The sequence below is a fragment of the Cottoperca gobio genome, chromosome 3, assembly GCF_900634415.1.
Source record: "Cottoperca gobio chromosome 3, fCotGob3.1, whole genome shotgun sequence".
NCBI lineage: Eukaryota > Metazoa > Chordata > Actinopteri > Perciformes > Bovichtidae > Cottoperca > Cottoperca gobio.
In genome coordinates, this window is record NC_041357.1 from 13,778,942 (window position 1) to 13,791,341 (window position 12,400).

Consider the following 12,400-nt stretch of genomic DNA (forward strand, 5'->3'; position numbering starts at 1 on the left):
GTAATGTAGATGTAATGACTAAGTGGGTAAAGTTAAACAATAGATCAGCAAGAACAATCTGGTAAATTCAGAAAATGACATCACTTTACTGTAATTCAGCTTTTACAACCAGGGAAAAAAAACATTTATGCCATGCTACAATATTATGATATCCAAAATCTAAGAAGATATCTATTCTCATATCACGATATTAATGTAATATTGATATATTGCACAGCCCTACTTAAAGGGGAAAGTCTGTTTACAGGTCTTGAGGAGGACTACTGCATGTGTATACTTTATGAATGGATGTATATGCATATATAGGCCATATAAATATGTTTTTATATGCACAACTAACTACCTTCTTGTTCTTTGTATCGGGAGAATGGTAGGCGTAATGAGCTCTGGCTTCACATCTGTTCATTCTTTATAATCTTTATAATCTGATATTTACTCATTGTTTTGTGGCTTAAGCAGTCAGGTTTTCAGATGATCAAATGATCATATAATTCCATTGTGGTTTTCCAACATACAACATAATGAAACATAAAACCAGGTTTATATACAAAACGCCTATATGTTCCAAGCTCTTTTCATGATATAAATCAGGCTTCAAAATACTGAGAAACTTTCATTTCAAGGCCACTTTGAATGTGATGTTCACCAGTTTGAAGAAAAGGATTTGTCCTCATTAGGAAACAAGGTTGTGCTACAGATGCAAAATGGGATGAAAAAGGCCTTTCTCTGTTTTGCTTATGGCAACCCAAGTCTGACTCTGCACCATGTCAGTCCTGTACAGTCACGTATCATGGTCTGTCAAAAGCAGCAGTCATAAATCCTCCCCCCTGCTGTCAGTGTTCAAGTAAAAGGCCCATTCTGCTACTATCTACACACACACTAAGAAAATCACTGTCACGGATTTGTGATCTAATAGCTGTAATAAAATGCTTGAGTTATTCTCCATAAGCTTCATATTTGCCTCTTTAATGCCTCAGTATTAGTGGAAAATTCATTACATTACATTACAAATGACATACATTACAAGGACTTCTCATGAACCTTGTTTTTTAGTCCCTTCAGACATTGAAACATTTTCTTACACAACACAGGTGTGAGCAGAGGACTGCCAGTGCTGTACTCCATTTGTCCTGCTGGGTTTTTGAGCGTTTTGTGTCTGGTGGGTGGTATAAAGGCTGTCTAAGTGGGCAGTCAGCAGGGAGAAGCTCTCGGTGACTCACCTGACGTGGATCACTCTCCTCGTCAAAGCCCACTCACAGCTGTCTAAAGTGGCCTCGTTTCTACCGTCTTTCTCATATGAATGTACAGATTATGAAATTTAAATGCCCTTCATCTCTGTGCTGTAGATGCAGCTTTCAGCAGACTGCTTTATTTTATTTTTAAAAGCAGAACCGAGTGCATTATACTTTGCTGAACTGTTGGCATCTTAGACGCTTAAAATCTTCAAATACTTCTACACTACTGGCTATACCTGCAACCCCTTCACACAAAGTACATTTACTCAAGTACTGTACTTAAATACAATTTTTAGGTACACTGCTCAAGATTAAAACGGTGGTTTCCACCATTTAAAGTCCTGAGGAGGCAAAGTAAATGAAGTTTTGTATTTCTTATCACCTCACAACCCCTCAGTTTTCACCACCATGTTGGGAACAGCTGATCTATCCTTCCTACTCCCCATTTAATGTGTTTAGTAGTTTGATAGCTGGCAGTTTGGAGTATATGGCATCCCCTAGTGACAGAAAGAGGAACAATAAAAGATTCATGATACATGCCCAATACCCACTTTATCTGGAGTTTATCAAAGGAAACAATCTTACCACATTTTATTGCCAAAAAGCTATAAATAGACTTTTATTCCACCATAAAAGTCCTCGAGTGTTTTTTTTGTGTTCTTATTTTACATTTTAATGAAGTGCTAAGCAAACATGAAGTCATAAATTACAGCATGTACCACTGGCGAAGTTACATAACACATATGGATCCTTAATACAATGCAAAAACAAAGTACTTGAAGACACCTGCTGAATAAATGATAACAGTGCACAATAAAAAAATATGCAAATATTATACTTTCGGTAAATGCATCAGCATAAACTGAGAAAATAAAATAGAAATGGCGGCGACCAAGAAATGGTAGCTGTCTCTCTAGTTTCACTCGTGTAGGATTAACTCCTGCACTGGCAGCTTACTGATAACAACACACAGACAGGACATCAGTACTCAGATCATTTACAACTGAAGGTACAGATTATGCCCAAAAAAGCTTTTTTATTTTCAGACGACTCTGCTTACTTCCACACAGCATATACACACACACACACACACACACACACACACACACACACACACACACACACACACACACACACACACACACACACACACACACACACACATTCATTATTCCAAGGGATCCTGAGGCACTACGTTTATCTCCAGCAGTCTAGTCTTCCCAGCAGTCTGAGGTCTCCCTGGTTCAGTGTACCTGCATGACACCGTGTTAAGTCTAAGCGTAGTAGATGATCTCTGGTATCTGGCCGTCCTCCACTGATGTACCGTTGTTATTTCCCGGTGAGCTAAAAAACAAAAACGTTGTCTTGATCCCCATTGCTGATTCCTGCGTCACCTTCTTCAACCCCTTTGTGCCGTAGTGGGAGTCTGGGCCCTGGGGAGTAAAATCAGGTAATTCGTTAATCCTAATCTGAGTTGAAACAGATAATTTTCCATTTATGCAATTGTACATATTTTAAATACAGCAGACTGACCTTTAAGGTGGCACATGCAGTGTAGCTGACATTGGGTAGGATTTCCACAGGCTCCTTGAACATCACTCTGAAGGTGTTTGCGGTGCCGTCACAGTTGAAACCTGTGTCGTTCTGCCCCAGAGTAATGCGTTTGTCGCTCTCTAAAATCTGCAGGACAGGATAATGTCTTTAGTGAATGAATAAAATTGTGCACACTTTTTAACAACTTTAAACGGTTAAAACGCAGCTGACAGGGCACTCTGTGTTTCTGAGTTCATCTGTTTGGAGTTGTACCGTTCTGGTTGGTAACTGGAAGTATCAGCTGTGCCCAAAATAATTTAATATCCACAATATATTCCGCTATGTCCCTTTCTAGTGTTGACTAAAGGCCCTGTCAAACGTATACGAAAAAATGCTCACAATTTGTCAGAGTCCAAATACGTCCACCTTTTCATCGGATCTGAAAAGTGAACATATACAGATACGCATGTCTAACCTATTGATAGAGTATCACTTACTTATACAAAATGTATCAGACGAATACCCAACAAATGCATAACATATACAAAAATATGGCGTATACAAAATATTGGCAACACGCTGGTGTACGTTGATGTAAGGTATAAGTAGTGTTCGTTAAGAGCAGGCAGTGTTACACTGGGGTGCGTTGTTGAACGCTGATGTTTTGAGCATGTTCAAAATTACCGGACGTACCCGACGTGTGCTTCATAAGTTATGCAGACGTTACACATAAAGTACGTTACGTTAGACATACGTGAATACTTACCTACATAAATATAGTACGTGAATACGTTAGAGGAATGTTAGATATAGGCGACGTCGGCTGACGGTGAACCCTTCAGCCAACTTATTGATAACGAGTGGATACCCTTTTCCTACCCTATGTTAAGATTATCCCTGACGACGGAGTAACTTATTAAACTGTGTTTCTACAGTACAGCTAGCGTTCAGCTAGCGTTTTGGGAGCTTATTGGGGTTTGAATATAGTATATAGGGTCCCTGTGAGTAGCTCATCCTCACTTTTTCACAGCACGTCTTGATGAATACATCAACCCATCATCAGAGAGCATGGAGGATGCTGAGAGGCTGCGACAAGAGTACATTCTAGCCGTTCTCCATCATCACCATGACGTGAACCAAACGGCACTTTTCCAGCTCCGTTGGCCAGACGCTCTGATATGTTTTGTATAAGTGGCAAACACTTATAAGTGATACGCTATCAATAGGTTTGACATACGTATAATAATTTGTTATGTATTCGTTATGTATACGTCAGCTACAACACCGCTGTGGAAAAGTTGGACGTATTTGGACTCTGACAAATTTTGAGCTACTTTTCACATACGCCGACATGTTTCTGCCATACAGATCTGTGTGACAGGGCCGTATGTCTGGCGTGTCGTCTACGTCCTTCAAACGATCACGACTTACCCTTAATTTATATCAACCTATTGCCGATATCTCGTTTCTGCCATACGGATATGTGTGACAGGGCCTTTAAGTATACCGGCTTTAGAAGGCTCAAATTGTGGCATAATGCAATATAAAAATGATTATTATAAATGAGATGTGCTGCACTGAAATCATTCCCCAGTTCACTCATTCAAGTGTTTTCTTGAACAGATTTACCTGTATCTTATAGTGAACAGTAAAGCAGGGACATGAGGGGAGAGACAGGAGGGATGACATACAACAAAAAGGTCCCTGGCCAAACTTAAACTGCGGGGATGCAGTTTTACACAGTCAGCGTCTTAGACCCCTAGATCACCAGGATGCCCTATAAAATCATCAAATTGTAATTCTTACATCTATCAATTACTGTGAAATTTGGCTTTTGAAGTTTTAACAACCATACAGGGAACAATTCACTGTAAAATAAATAAAAAACTGCTGGCAAAGACACTTTGTCAGCAGTGTTTTTGGTTATTGTATGGCTGCTTGTGTTAAGACAACAATGTACTTCTGAGAAGATTGGCTTTTTTTGTGTCCGAGTTTTTCCTTTAACACTAAAATGGCTTAATGCCAGAAGTTACCTGTATGTTGACCTGATAGTCAGTGGGTCCATGTATTGAACCATACAAGCCAAAACCCACTATGGATATTCTTTTGTTAACATTGAATCTGCAGAGGGAGAAAAAACAGACAGAGAGAGAAAATTAGACAAAACATTTTTAAAACTTCAATTTCAGATTAAATTTTGAAATTTCAGGTGAGATTTTGTTCATCTCACCTGATTCTGTCGCTGGTACCACTGTACCCCCATCGACTCTCAACCTGCTGGAATCTATTAATGCTGCACTCTTCCCCCCTGAGGCAGCAGCGGGGCCTGTCGTTGTAGTCGACCCGTGGTTTCGGGTTTACTGTAAAGTGTAAAAAAAGATTTACCACGTCCCGATCGAACAATATTCCAGACTGGGCAGGCCCTGTTGCACAAGAAAGAATATCAAGCTGGTTTCTGTGGTTTGAGTTGTATGGACACATCAGGAACATGATGAATATGTTTGGCTGAAATGGTGAGTATAGCGTTGAAGAAAAAAAAAAAAGTACCAAAGAGAAACAAGTTATATTTTAGTGTTGCGCTTACCTGCAGCAAACTCTTCAACAGTCATGAGCGGGAAGCGGATGAGCGGGAGGGCTTTCCCCAGAACCTTCTGTTTGTTGTCCGATGTCGGGGGAAGCTGTTGTCTGTAACACTCGGCATCTGCCCAGCGTACCACCGCCCCAAATAAGCGGTTCTCCCTGATACTGAGTGTGTCTCTTTGTAGCACTGCACATAAGGTGTCTACACATACAAATACACAGAATATTCATCAGTTCACATCCAAACAAGCAGTAGAAAAAGGAAATATCAGGTGAAGAGGAGTCCCATACCGAGATCAATATCTGTAAACCCCTCTGCGTTTATTGCGTCCGCAGTGCTTTTGTCTATAGTGTCCAAGCAGAGACTGGCAAGTTGAGGCTCATCAAATAACCTTGCCTGTAATGAAAGCATAAAAGAAGCCACATTAGAATCTATTAGTTGATACTGCTCATTTACTTTGCATGCACAAAAGGATTTTAAAAACCTGTCAAAGAAGTTCTTCTTTATTTAGGCAACTGTACTGTGTGAGATAAACCAACAAAAGTCAAGTTTAATGAAAACACTAAATTGATTTTTCCATATCTTGCATTCAAACATCAATTAAACATGATAAATTAGGCTTTTTTGCAAAGATATCGTTTTTACTTCATGAAAAAATATGTAATGAGATTTAAATGAGCAACCATGAAACTGATCATTTAGAGTACAGTGCTGGGAATGAAGTCTTTTGTTTCCTCTGGGTTGCTTTAGGTGGTTTATGGAGGATTCTGCTTCTTGTTGCTGTGTTGGAAAATATAAAAGGGAGTAGTTTTTGATCAGAAAGCAGCTGAGCATGCAGCCTGAAGGCGTAGCAGCCAGCATCAAGTCAGAATGCTGAACCCAAGCAGACGGTAGCATAAACCAAAAATAGAACAGCTAATGTCATAAAACCTCAGCCATCAATGGCTGGAAGATGGTCTGGTGGGGATCATATAAAGAAAGAAAAATGGGCTTCATCCTCCAGCGTAAGTGCTGCTTGTCAGTTTCCAGAAGATGGCAAAATTGTTATTGCATGTTTTCATATAGTGCCCCAGGAGCTACCCTTAAAAAACAGACCAAGCCGTTATTGAAACCTTCTGTTCATGGTCTGCTTCAAACTCTCTTATTTTGGTGCCCTTAAAAAGGTGAGTTCCCCTGAAATACTATGAATATATTTTCTTATTTTCTCCTGGTGGTGTCTGGCCAAGCGGTTTCTGTCACAACTCTTATACAATGGAGGAGGTTCAATAGCAAATCATTTGTGCTGCTCAAAAGGATCAAAATGGGCTATTTATTACATGTGAAAAACTCAACAGCAATCTGTGTTTCCAGAAAGAATCCAGTTTCTCTGGATTATCACGAGCAATCAATGTTAATGGTTTCCATAGGGACTTGGTAGAAAGTAGATCTAGTGAGGTCTGTAAATAATCCAGACTGGAAAGGTTTTTTCAAAGACATGTTGCTGTCAAATGTCATTATTTTTCAAGGCATTGAGCAACACGAGTTACATTCAAGAATCTCAGAGACATAACTCAAAACCTCTGCACATGAAAACCGTAAAAGTATCTTGATGTGTCGTATAGTAGTATAGTCATATAGTATAGTAGTATATAGTATAGTAGTATAGTATAGTAGTATATAGTATAATCATATAGTATAGTAGTATATAGTATAGTAGTATAGTATAGTAGTATATAGTACAGTAGTATATAGTATAGTCATATATAGTATAGTCATATATAGTATAGTAGTATATAGTATAGTAGTATATAGTATAGTAGTATATAGTATAGTAGTATATAGTATAGTCGTATATAGTATAGTCATATATAGTATAGTCATATATAGTATAGTAGTATATAGTATAGTAGTATATAGTATAGTAGTATATAGTATAGTAGTATATAGTATAGTAGTATAGTAGTATAGTAGTATATAGTATATTATTATATAGTATAGTAGTATATAGTATAGTAGTATATAGTATAGTAGTATAGTATAGTAGTATATAGTATAGTAGTATATAGTATAGTCGTATATAGTATAGTCATATATAGTATAGTCATATATAGTATAGTAGTATATAGTATAGTAGTATATAGTATAGTAGTATATAGTATTATATAGTATAGTAGTATATAGTATAGTAGTATAGTAGTATAGTAGTATAGTAGTATATAGTATATTATTATATAGTATAGTAGTATATAGTAGTATATAGTATAGTAGAGTAGTATATAGTATAGTATTATATAGTATAGTAGTATATAGTATATAGTATAGTAGTATATAGAATAGCCATATATAGTATAGTAGTATATAGTATAGTAGTATATAGTATAGTAGTATATAGAATAGCCATATATAGTATAGTAGTATATAGTATAGTAGTATATAGTATAGTAGTATATAGTATAGTCATATATAGTATAGTAGTATATAGTATAGTCGTATATAGTATAGTAGTATATAGTATAGTAGTATATAGTATAGTCATATATAGTATAGTAGTATTGTAATATATAGTATAGTAGAATATAGTGGTATATAATATAGTTATATATAGTATAGTCATATATAGTATAGTAGTATATAGTATATAGTATAGTCGTATATAGTACAGTAGTATATAGTATAGTAGTATATAGTATAGTAGTATATAGTATAGTCATATATAGTATAGTAGTATATAGTATATAGTATAGTCGTATATAGTATAGTAGTATATAGTATAGTAGTATATAGTATAGTCATATATAGTATAGTAGTATTGTAATATATAGTATAGTAGAATATAGTGGTATATAATATAGTTATATATAGTATAGTCATATATAGTATAGTAGTATGTAGTAGTCATTCATAGTATAGTAGTATATAGTATAGTCATATATAGTATAGTAGTATATAGTATAGTCTTATATAGTATAGTAGTATATAGTATAGTAGTATATAGTATAGTCATATATAGTATAGTAGTATATAGTATAGTCATATATAGTATAGTAGTATATAGTATAGTCATATATAGTATAGTAGTATATAGTATAGTAGCAGTAGGTAGCAAACCAAAGGTTGATGCCAGAGAGTTTAAAGGTCAGGTGTGTACTGTACAATAGATGTGACAATAACCTGAGTGAGGAGCATGAACGCGTTGTCCGCTCGGAGGTGTTTAGTGAGGAAATCCACACAGTGACTTTCCAGAGCAGGAACAGCGTACTTCTTAGCCGTATACAGAGTCGTCATCACAGTCTCTGGACCAATGTGGACCTCGTCATGAATACAAGAACCTGCACAGAGGAAACAAAACATTGTGTGTAAGGTCAGGTATTCACGTCGTTATCTGCAGTATAAATCACATTTTAGGCAGACAATTCTTAAAACAGAAATTAATTGGCAGTATGTAGATGGTTTCAGAAACCGGTTCTTAAAAGCACTACAGCTGGGTATCTAAACTCTGTACTTCTTTATACTTTGTAGAATCGAAAACTGTCCGAGAAATGGTATTCGAATGTCTGGTCAGATTTATAGTCTTGTTTACTTATTCTCTTATCGGACAGTACCTGATTTATGTCATGATGTTGCCAATTTTAGACTGTAATAGCGGCACGTCCTCAGAACATTTAACACTGGAGATATTTCACTTCATTAGTTAAATGGGGAAAAAAGGGTTTGTAGAAATACATGTTTTTATATCTTAATGTATGGGGTCTAAAAAAGTATTGCATCTGAAACCAGGCACTTAACTACACTGATATCAAAACGTTTCAAAAGGATACCCAGCTCTAAAAAGCATTTGTGAATACTATTCTGAAAAATACAGTGGTTCTCAAACTTTTCGTGTCACCGCCCCCAAAATAATCCAGCTGGTGTTCGTGAACTTTTGGCCTTAATTCCTCATTTCCAGAAGGGAAATGGTAGAGAAGGGAAATGACAGCCCACCAGAGAGAGAGAGGGCAAAAGAGATGAAGTGCTGCAAACCGGCATAAACAGCGGATTGATTTAGTGATATTGTGAATGCTCTGACAAATATATGAAAAATAAGTCATGCTTTGTTTGTCATGACCGTTTTGTTTAGTTTGAACAGAGAGCACCTAGACATTGTCCAACATGCTTCAGGTGTGTTGATTTTTGATGCGTTCAGTGACTTTTTATCTCCTGCTTCTAAAAAGGCAAGTTATATCAGTGATGCAGGCGATGTACTGACAAACCATTCCCCAGTCTAAAATATGTTATTTAATTTTTTTCTTCACAACCATCTGGCGAGCCCCAGAAATTACCTTGCTACCCCGAGGTTGAGAAGCACTCATCTACAAATAAAATCCAGCCACACAAAAGGTTCCCTTGGCTTTATCTTCAGTCTCACCTAAATCTTGTAGGCTAACAAACAAAGTATTTTCACTTCAGGGAGGATAGCAAACGCAAATGTACCTCAACGTGACTGTGTGCACAAAGAGATTTTTGACTTTTTGTTACATTTTGCTTCACAAAAGGCTCTACATTTTAGTTGTTTTACATCAGACAATGCGTTTGTAATTTAACAGACCATCTTCCTATGTACATCAGGAATAATTTGTGCTGAATATCATGAAGGTAATCAGATAAAGATTTCACCTCACTAATCCAGGAGAGTTCATGCAAAATAAATGTCCCAATTAAAAGATATTTCTAATGAGCCACTGCCCTGCAGACATATTCTGTTCCAAAGACAAATCAACGAATGATGATTTATCTGCTAATTCTTTGTTGATTATTCGAGCCGATTAATTGTTTGGTCAGTGTCAGAAAATAGTGAAAGATGCCCATCGAAATACCTGAATGTCCATTGGCTTTAAATGGCGTGTTTTGTACCATTAGACACAATTAACATCGCAAGAAAAGTAGCAAATCCTCACAATTTAGAAGCTGGAACCAGAAAGTGTGTCATTGTGGATTGAAAAGGAAAGAAAGACCAACTATTACCAATTTATAATAATAATAATAATAATAATAATAATAATAATAATAATAAAATTGTATTTATAAGCGCACTTTTCATTTGAATAAACAAAACTCAAAGTCCTAATTTACTAATCCAGTAATCAACTAATTGATTCAGCTTCACATTATACTATACTTAGCTAATGCTTTTAAATCTGGGATAATGATCTGAGGGTTATACTATCACATTTACCCACTGTTAATGTCATGTTTCCATTTAGCTCTTCCAAGGGTGCAATGATTAGTTTTTTTTCCCCTTTATTAATAATTATTAAAAGTCCAATAAATAAAAAGGTTTCAGGGAATTTCCGTTCGTCATGCAGTGAAGAGATTTTGCTTGAATAGCTTGAATTCATACTTCCATCAGTTCCTTTGGGGCTTAACCTTTAACATCTATGAATAAAGTGTTTGTTTACTCAACAAAATCCAATTGTTGATAAAAAAAAAACAAGTTGTCCTCCTTCCTGTACTCCAGCTTTAATCAACATCATATTTCTAGAGTGTAGTAGCAGCAATATGTGTTTAAATTAACTCTAGCTCCAAAAACGCAATTGATTCCTGTACAGGTTCACTGGAAGACAATGTGTTTTCACTGTCCCATTCACATAATCCACATGAGTCGTTATTCCAATTAAATCGTTAATGTAAGATTGTATGGGGTAAATATTGTTTCCTTATTTCCCTTGCTTCTTAAATTACACAATATTCTTGAAGAACACATTTTATTTTCAGCTGATGAGGGTAGTATTGTGTTGATAAAACATTTAAGTGAACTGCTTGCTACTTAAGTTGATCCCTTTAATGTAGAGTGGCCTTATTGCTAATATAATGTTAAAGAGTACAACTAAAAGTTGATTAATCATTGTTTTGAGGGGAACTGGAATGGCCTGCATCCCTTTAATGTATTTGGACATTGAGGACAATCTCCCTTGTCTAACAATTTACCAAACTCTTCCATCAAGCGGGCTACATCCCATATTACTGAAGCTGCATGTTGCTGGACGATCAGGTGAATTTGGCCATGTGCATGGTGATCACCTGTCCTACCTGAGCAGGGCGAGGAAGGCTGCTGGTTCCACATCAGGTAGCTCTATTTCAGACGAGGTTGTAGCCATCCCTCCGTTGAACATGGCATCAAAAACGGCACTGCCAGCGGCCAGGACGAATTTATGGGCCGGTATCCTCTGGGCCTGTCTGCCCTTTCCCACTATGAACCTGACGTCGCTGAGCAGCTCGTTGTTGAAGAGGAAGGCGAAGCGCTCCTTCAGGGAGCTCTTCGTCGCCTGCCAGTTGTACATGGGCTCCCGGTGAAGGCCGAGGACAGGCGGGGAGGCAGACCGGGCAGGACCGGAGGCTGGCGCGTTGGACAGCACCGCTGCGGCTCCAGACTGAACCGAGTTGGATGCTGCCTCCTGACCGTTATGGTTTGACGCTAAGCCGACGCTGCTGCCGCCGCTCCCGGTCGCCATAACGACACGCTTCTATTTTTTTTAATTCTACTCACACAAAGCACCGACAATGACACACGAAAATCACCGACCGTACCGTATGAGCCGTTATTTATTTACGTGGTATCCATCGCGATGGACGCCATCGTTCTTTGATGTTTAGCTTTGCTAGCTTGCGTCTCTACAGAAATGACGCAGACGCACACTTCCTTCAAAACACTTTTTTTCATTCAACTTTATTGCTGAGTCCAAAAGCAACAAACTAACGTAAAGTGACAAGGAAAGGCGCAAAGAACAAAAGGGGCAATATACGAAATAAACTCAAAACAAAGGAATACATCAATGCAAATAAATAAATAACGAAATAATAGAAAATAGAAAATAATAAAGAAATAAGAGAGATGTGATTGTCATTCATATATATATACAGCGCATTAGGCTACATAGCACAATTGTGTGTTCCGGTCCCGTAGCAAAACAAAAGAATGAATGAACATAAGGTGAAAACAACAAGATCCAAAAACAGGTACAGAACAAGATCCAAGACAAGGTACAAACAAATTAGGCAATAACAAACATATAAGCCAATAATGGAAATATATAAA

The 12,400-nt window shown here is 37.1% G+C and overlaps 1 protein-coding gene across 1 annotated transcript; it reads right to left on the reverse strand.

Moving 5' to 3' along the window:
- Positions 1-1,744: 1,744 nt before the first annotated feature.
- On the reverse strand, positions 1,745-12,031 carry LOC115028231 (BTB/POZ domain-containing protein 1-like). Its single transcript, XM_029461836.1, is given in 9 exon segments — positions 1,745-2,668; positions 2,769-2,915; positions 4,802-4,889; positions 4,999-5,191; positions 5,353-5,550; positions 5,640-5,745; positions 8,500-8,643; positions 8,645-8,657; positions 11,395-12,031. Coding segments are annotated over 9 exon segments (1,470 nt in total). The 5' UTR covers positions 11,817-12,031; the 3' UTR covers positions 1,745-2,509.
- Positions 12,032-12,400: the final 369 nt, after the last annotated feature.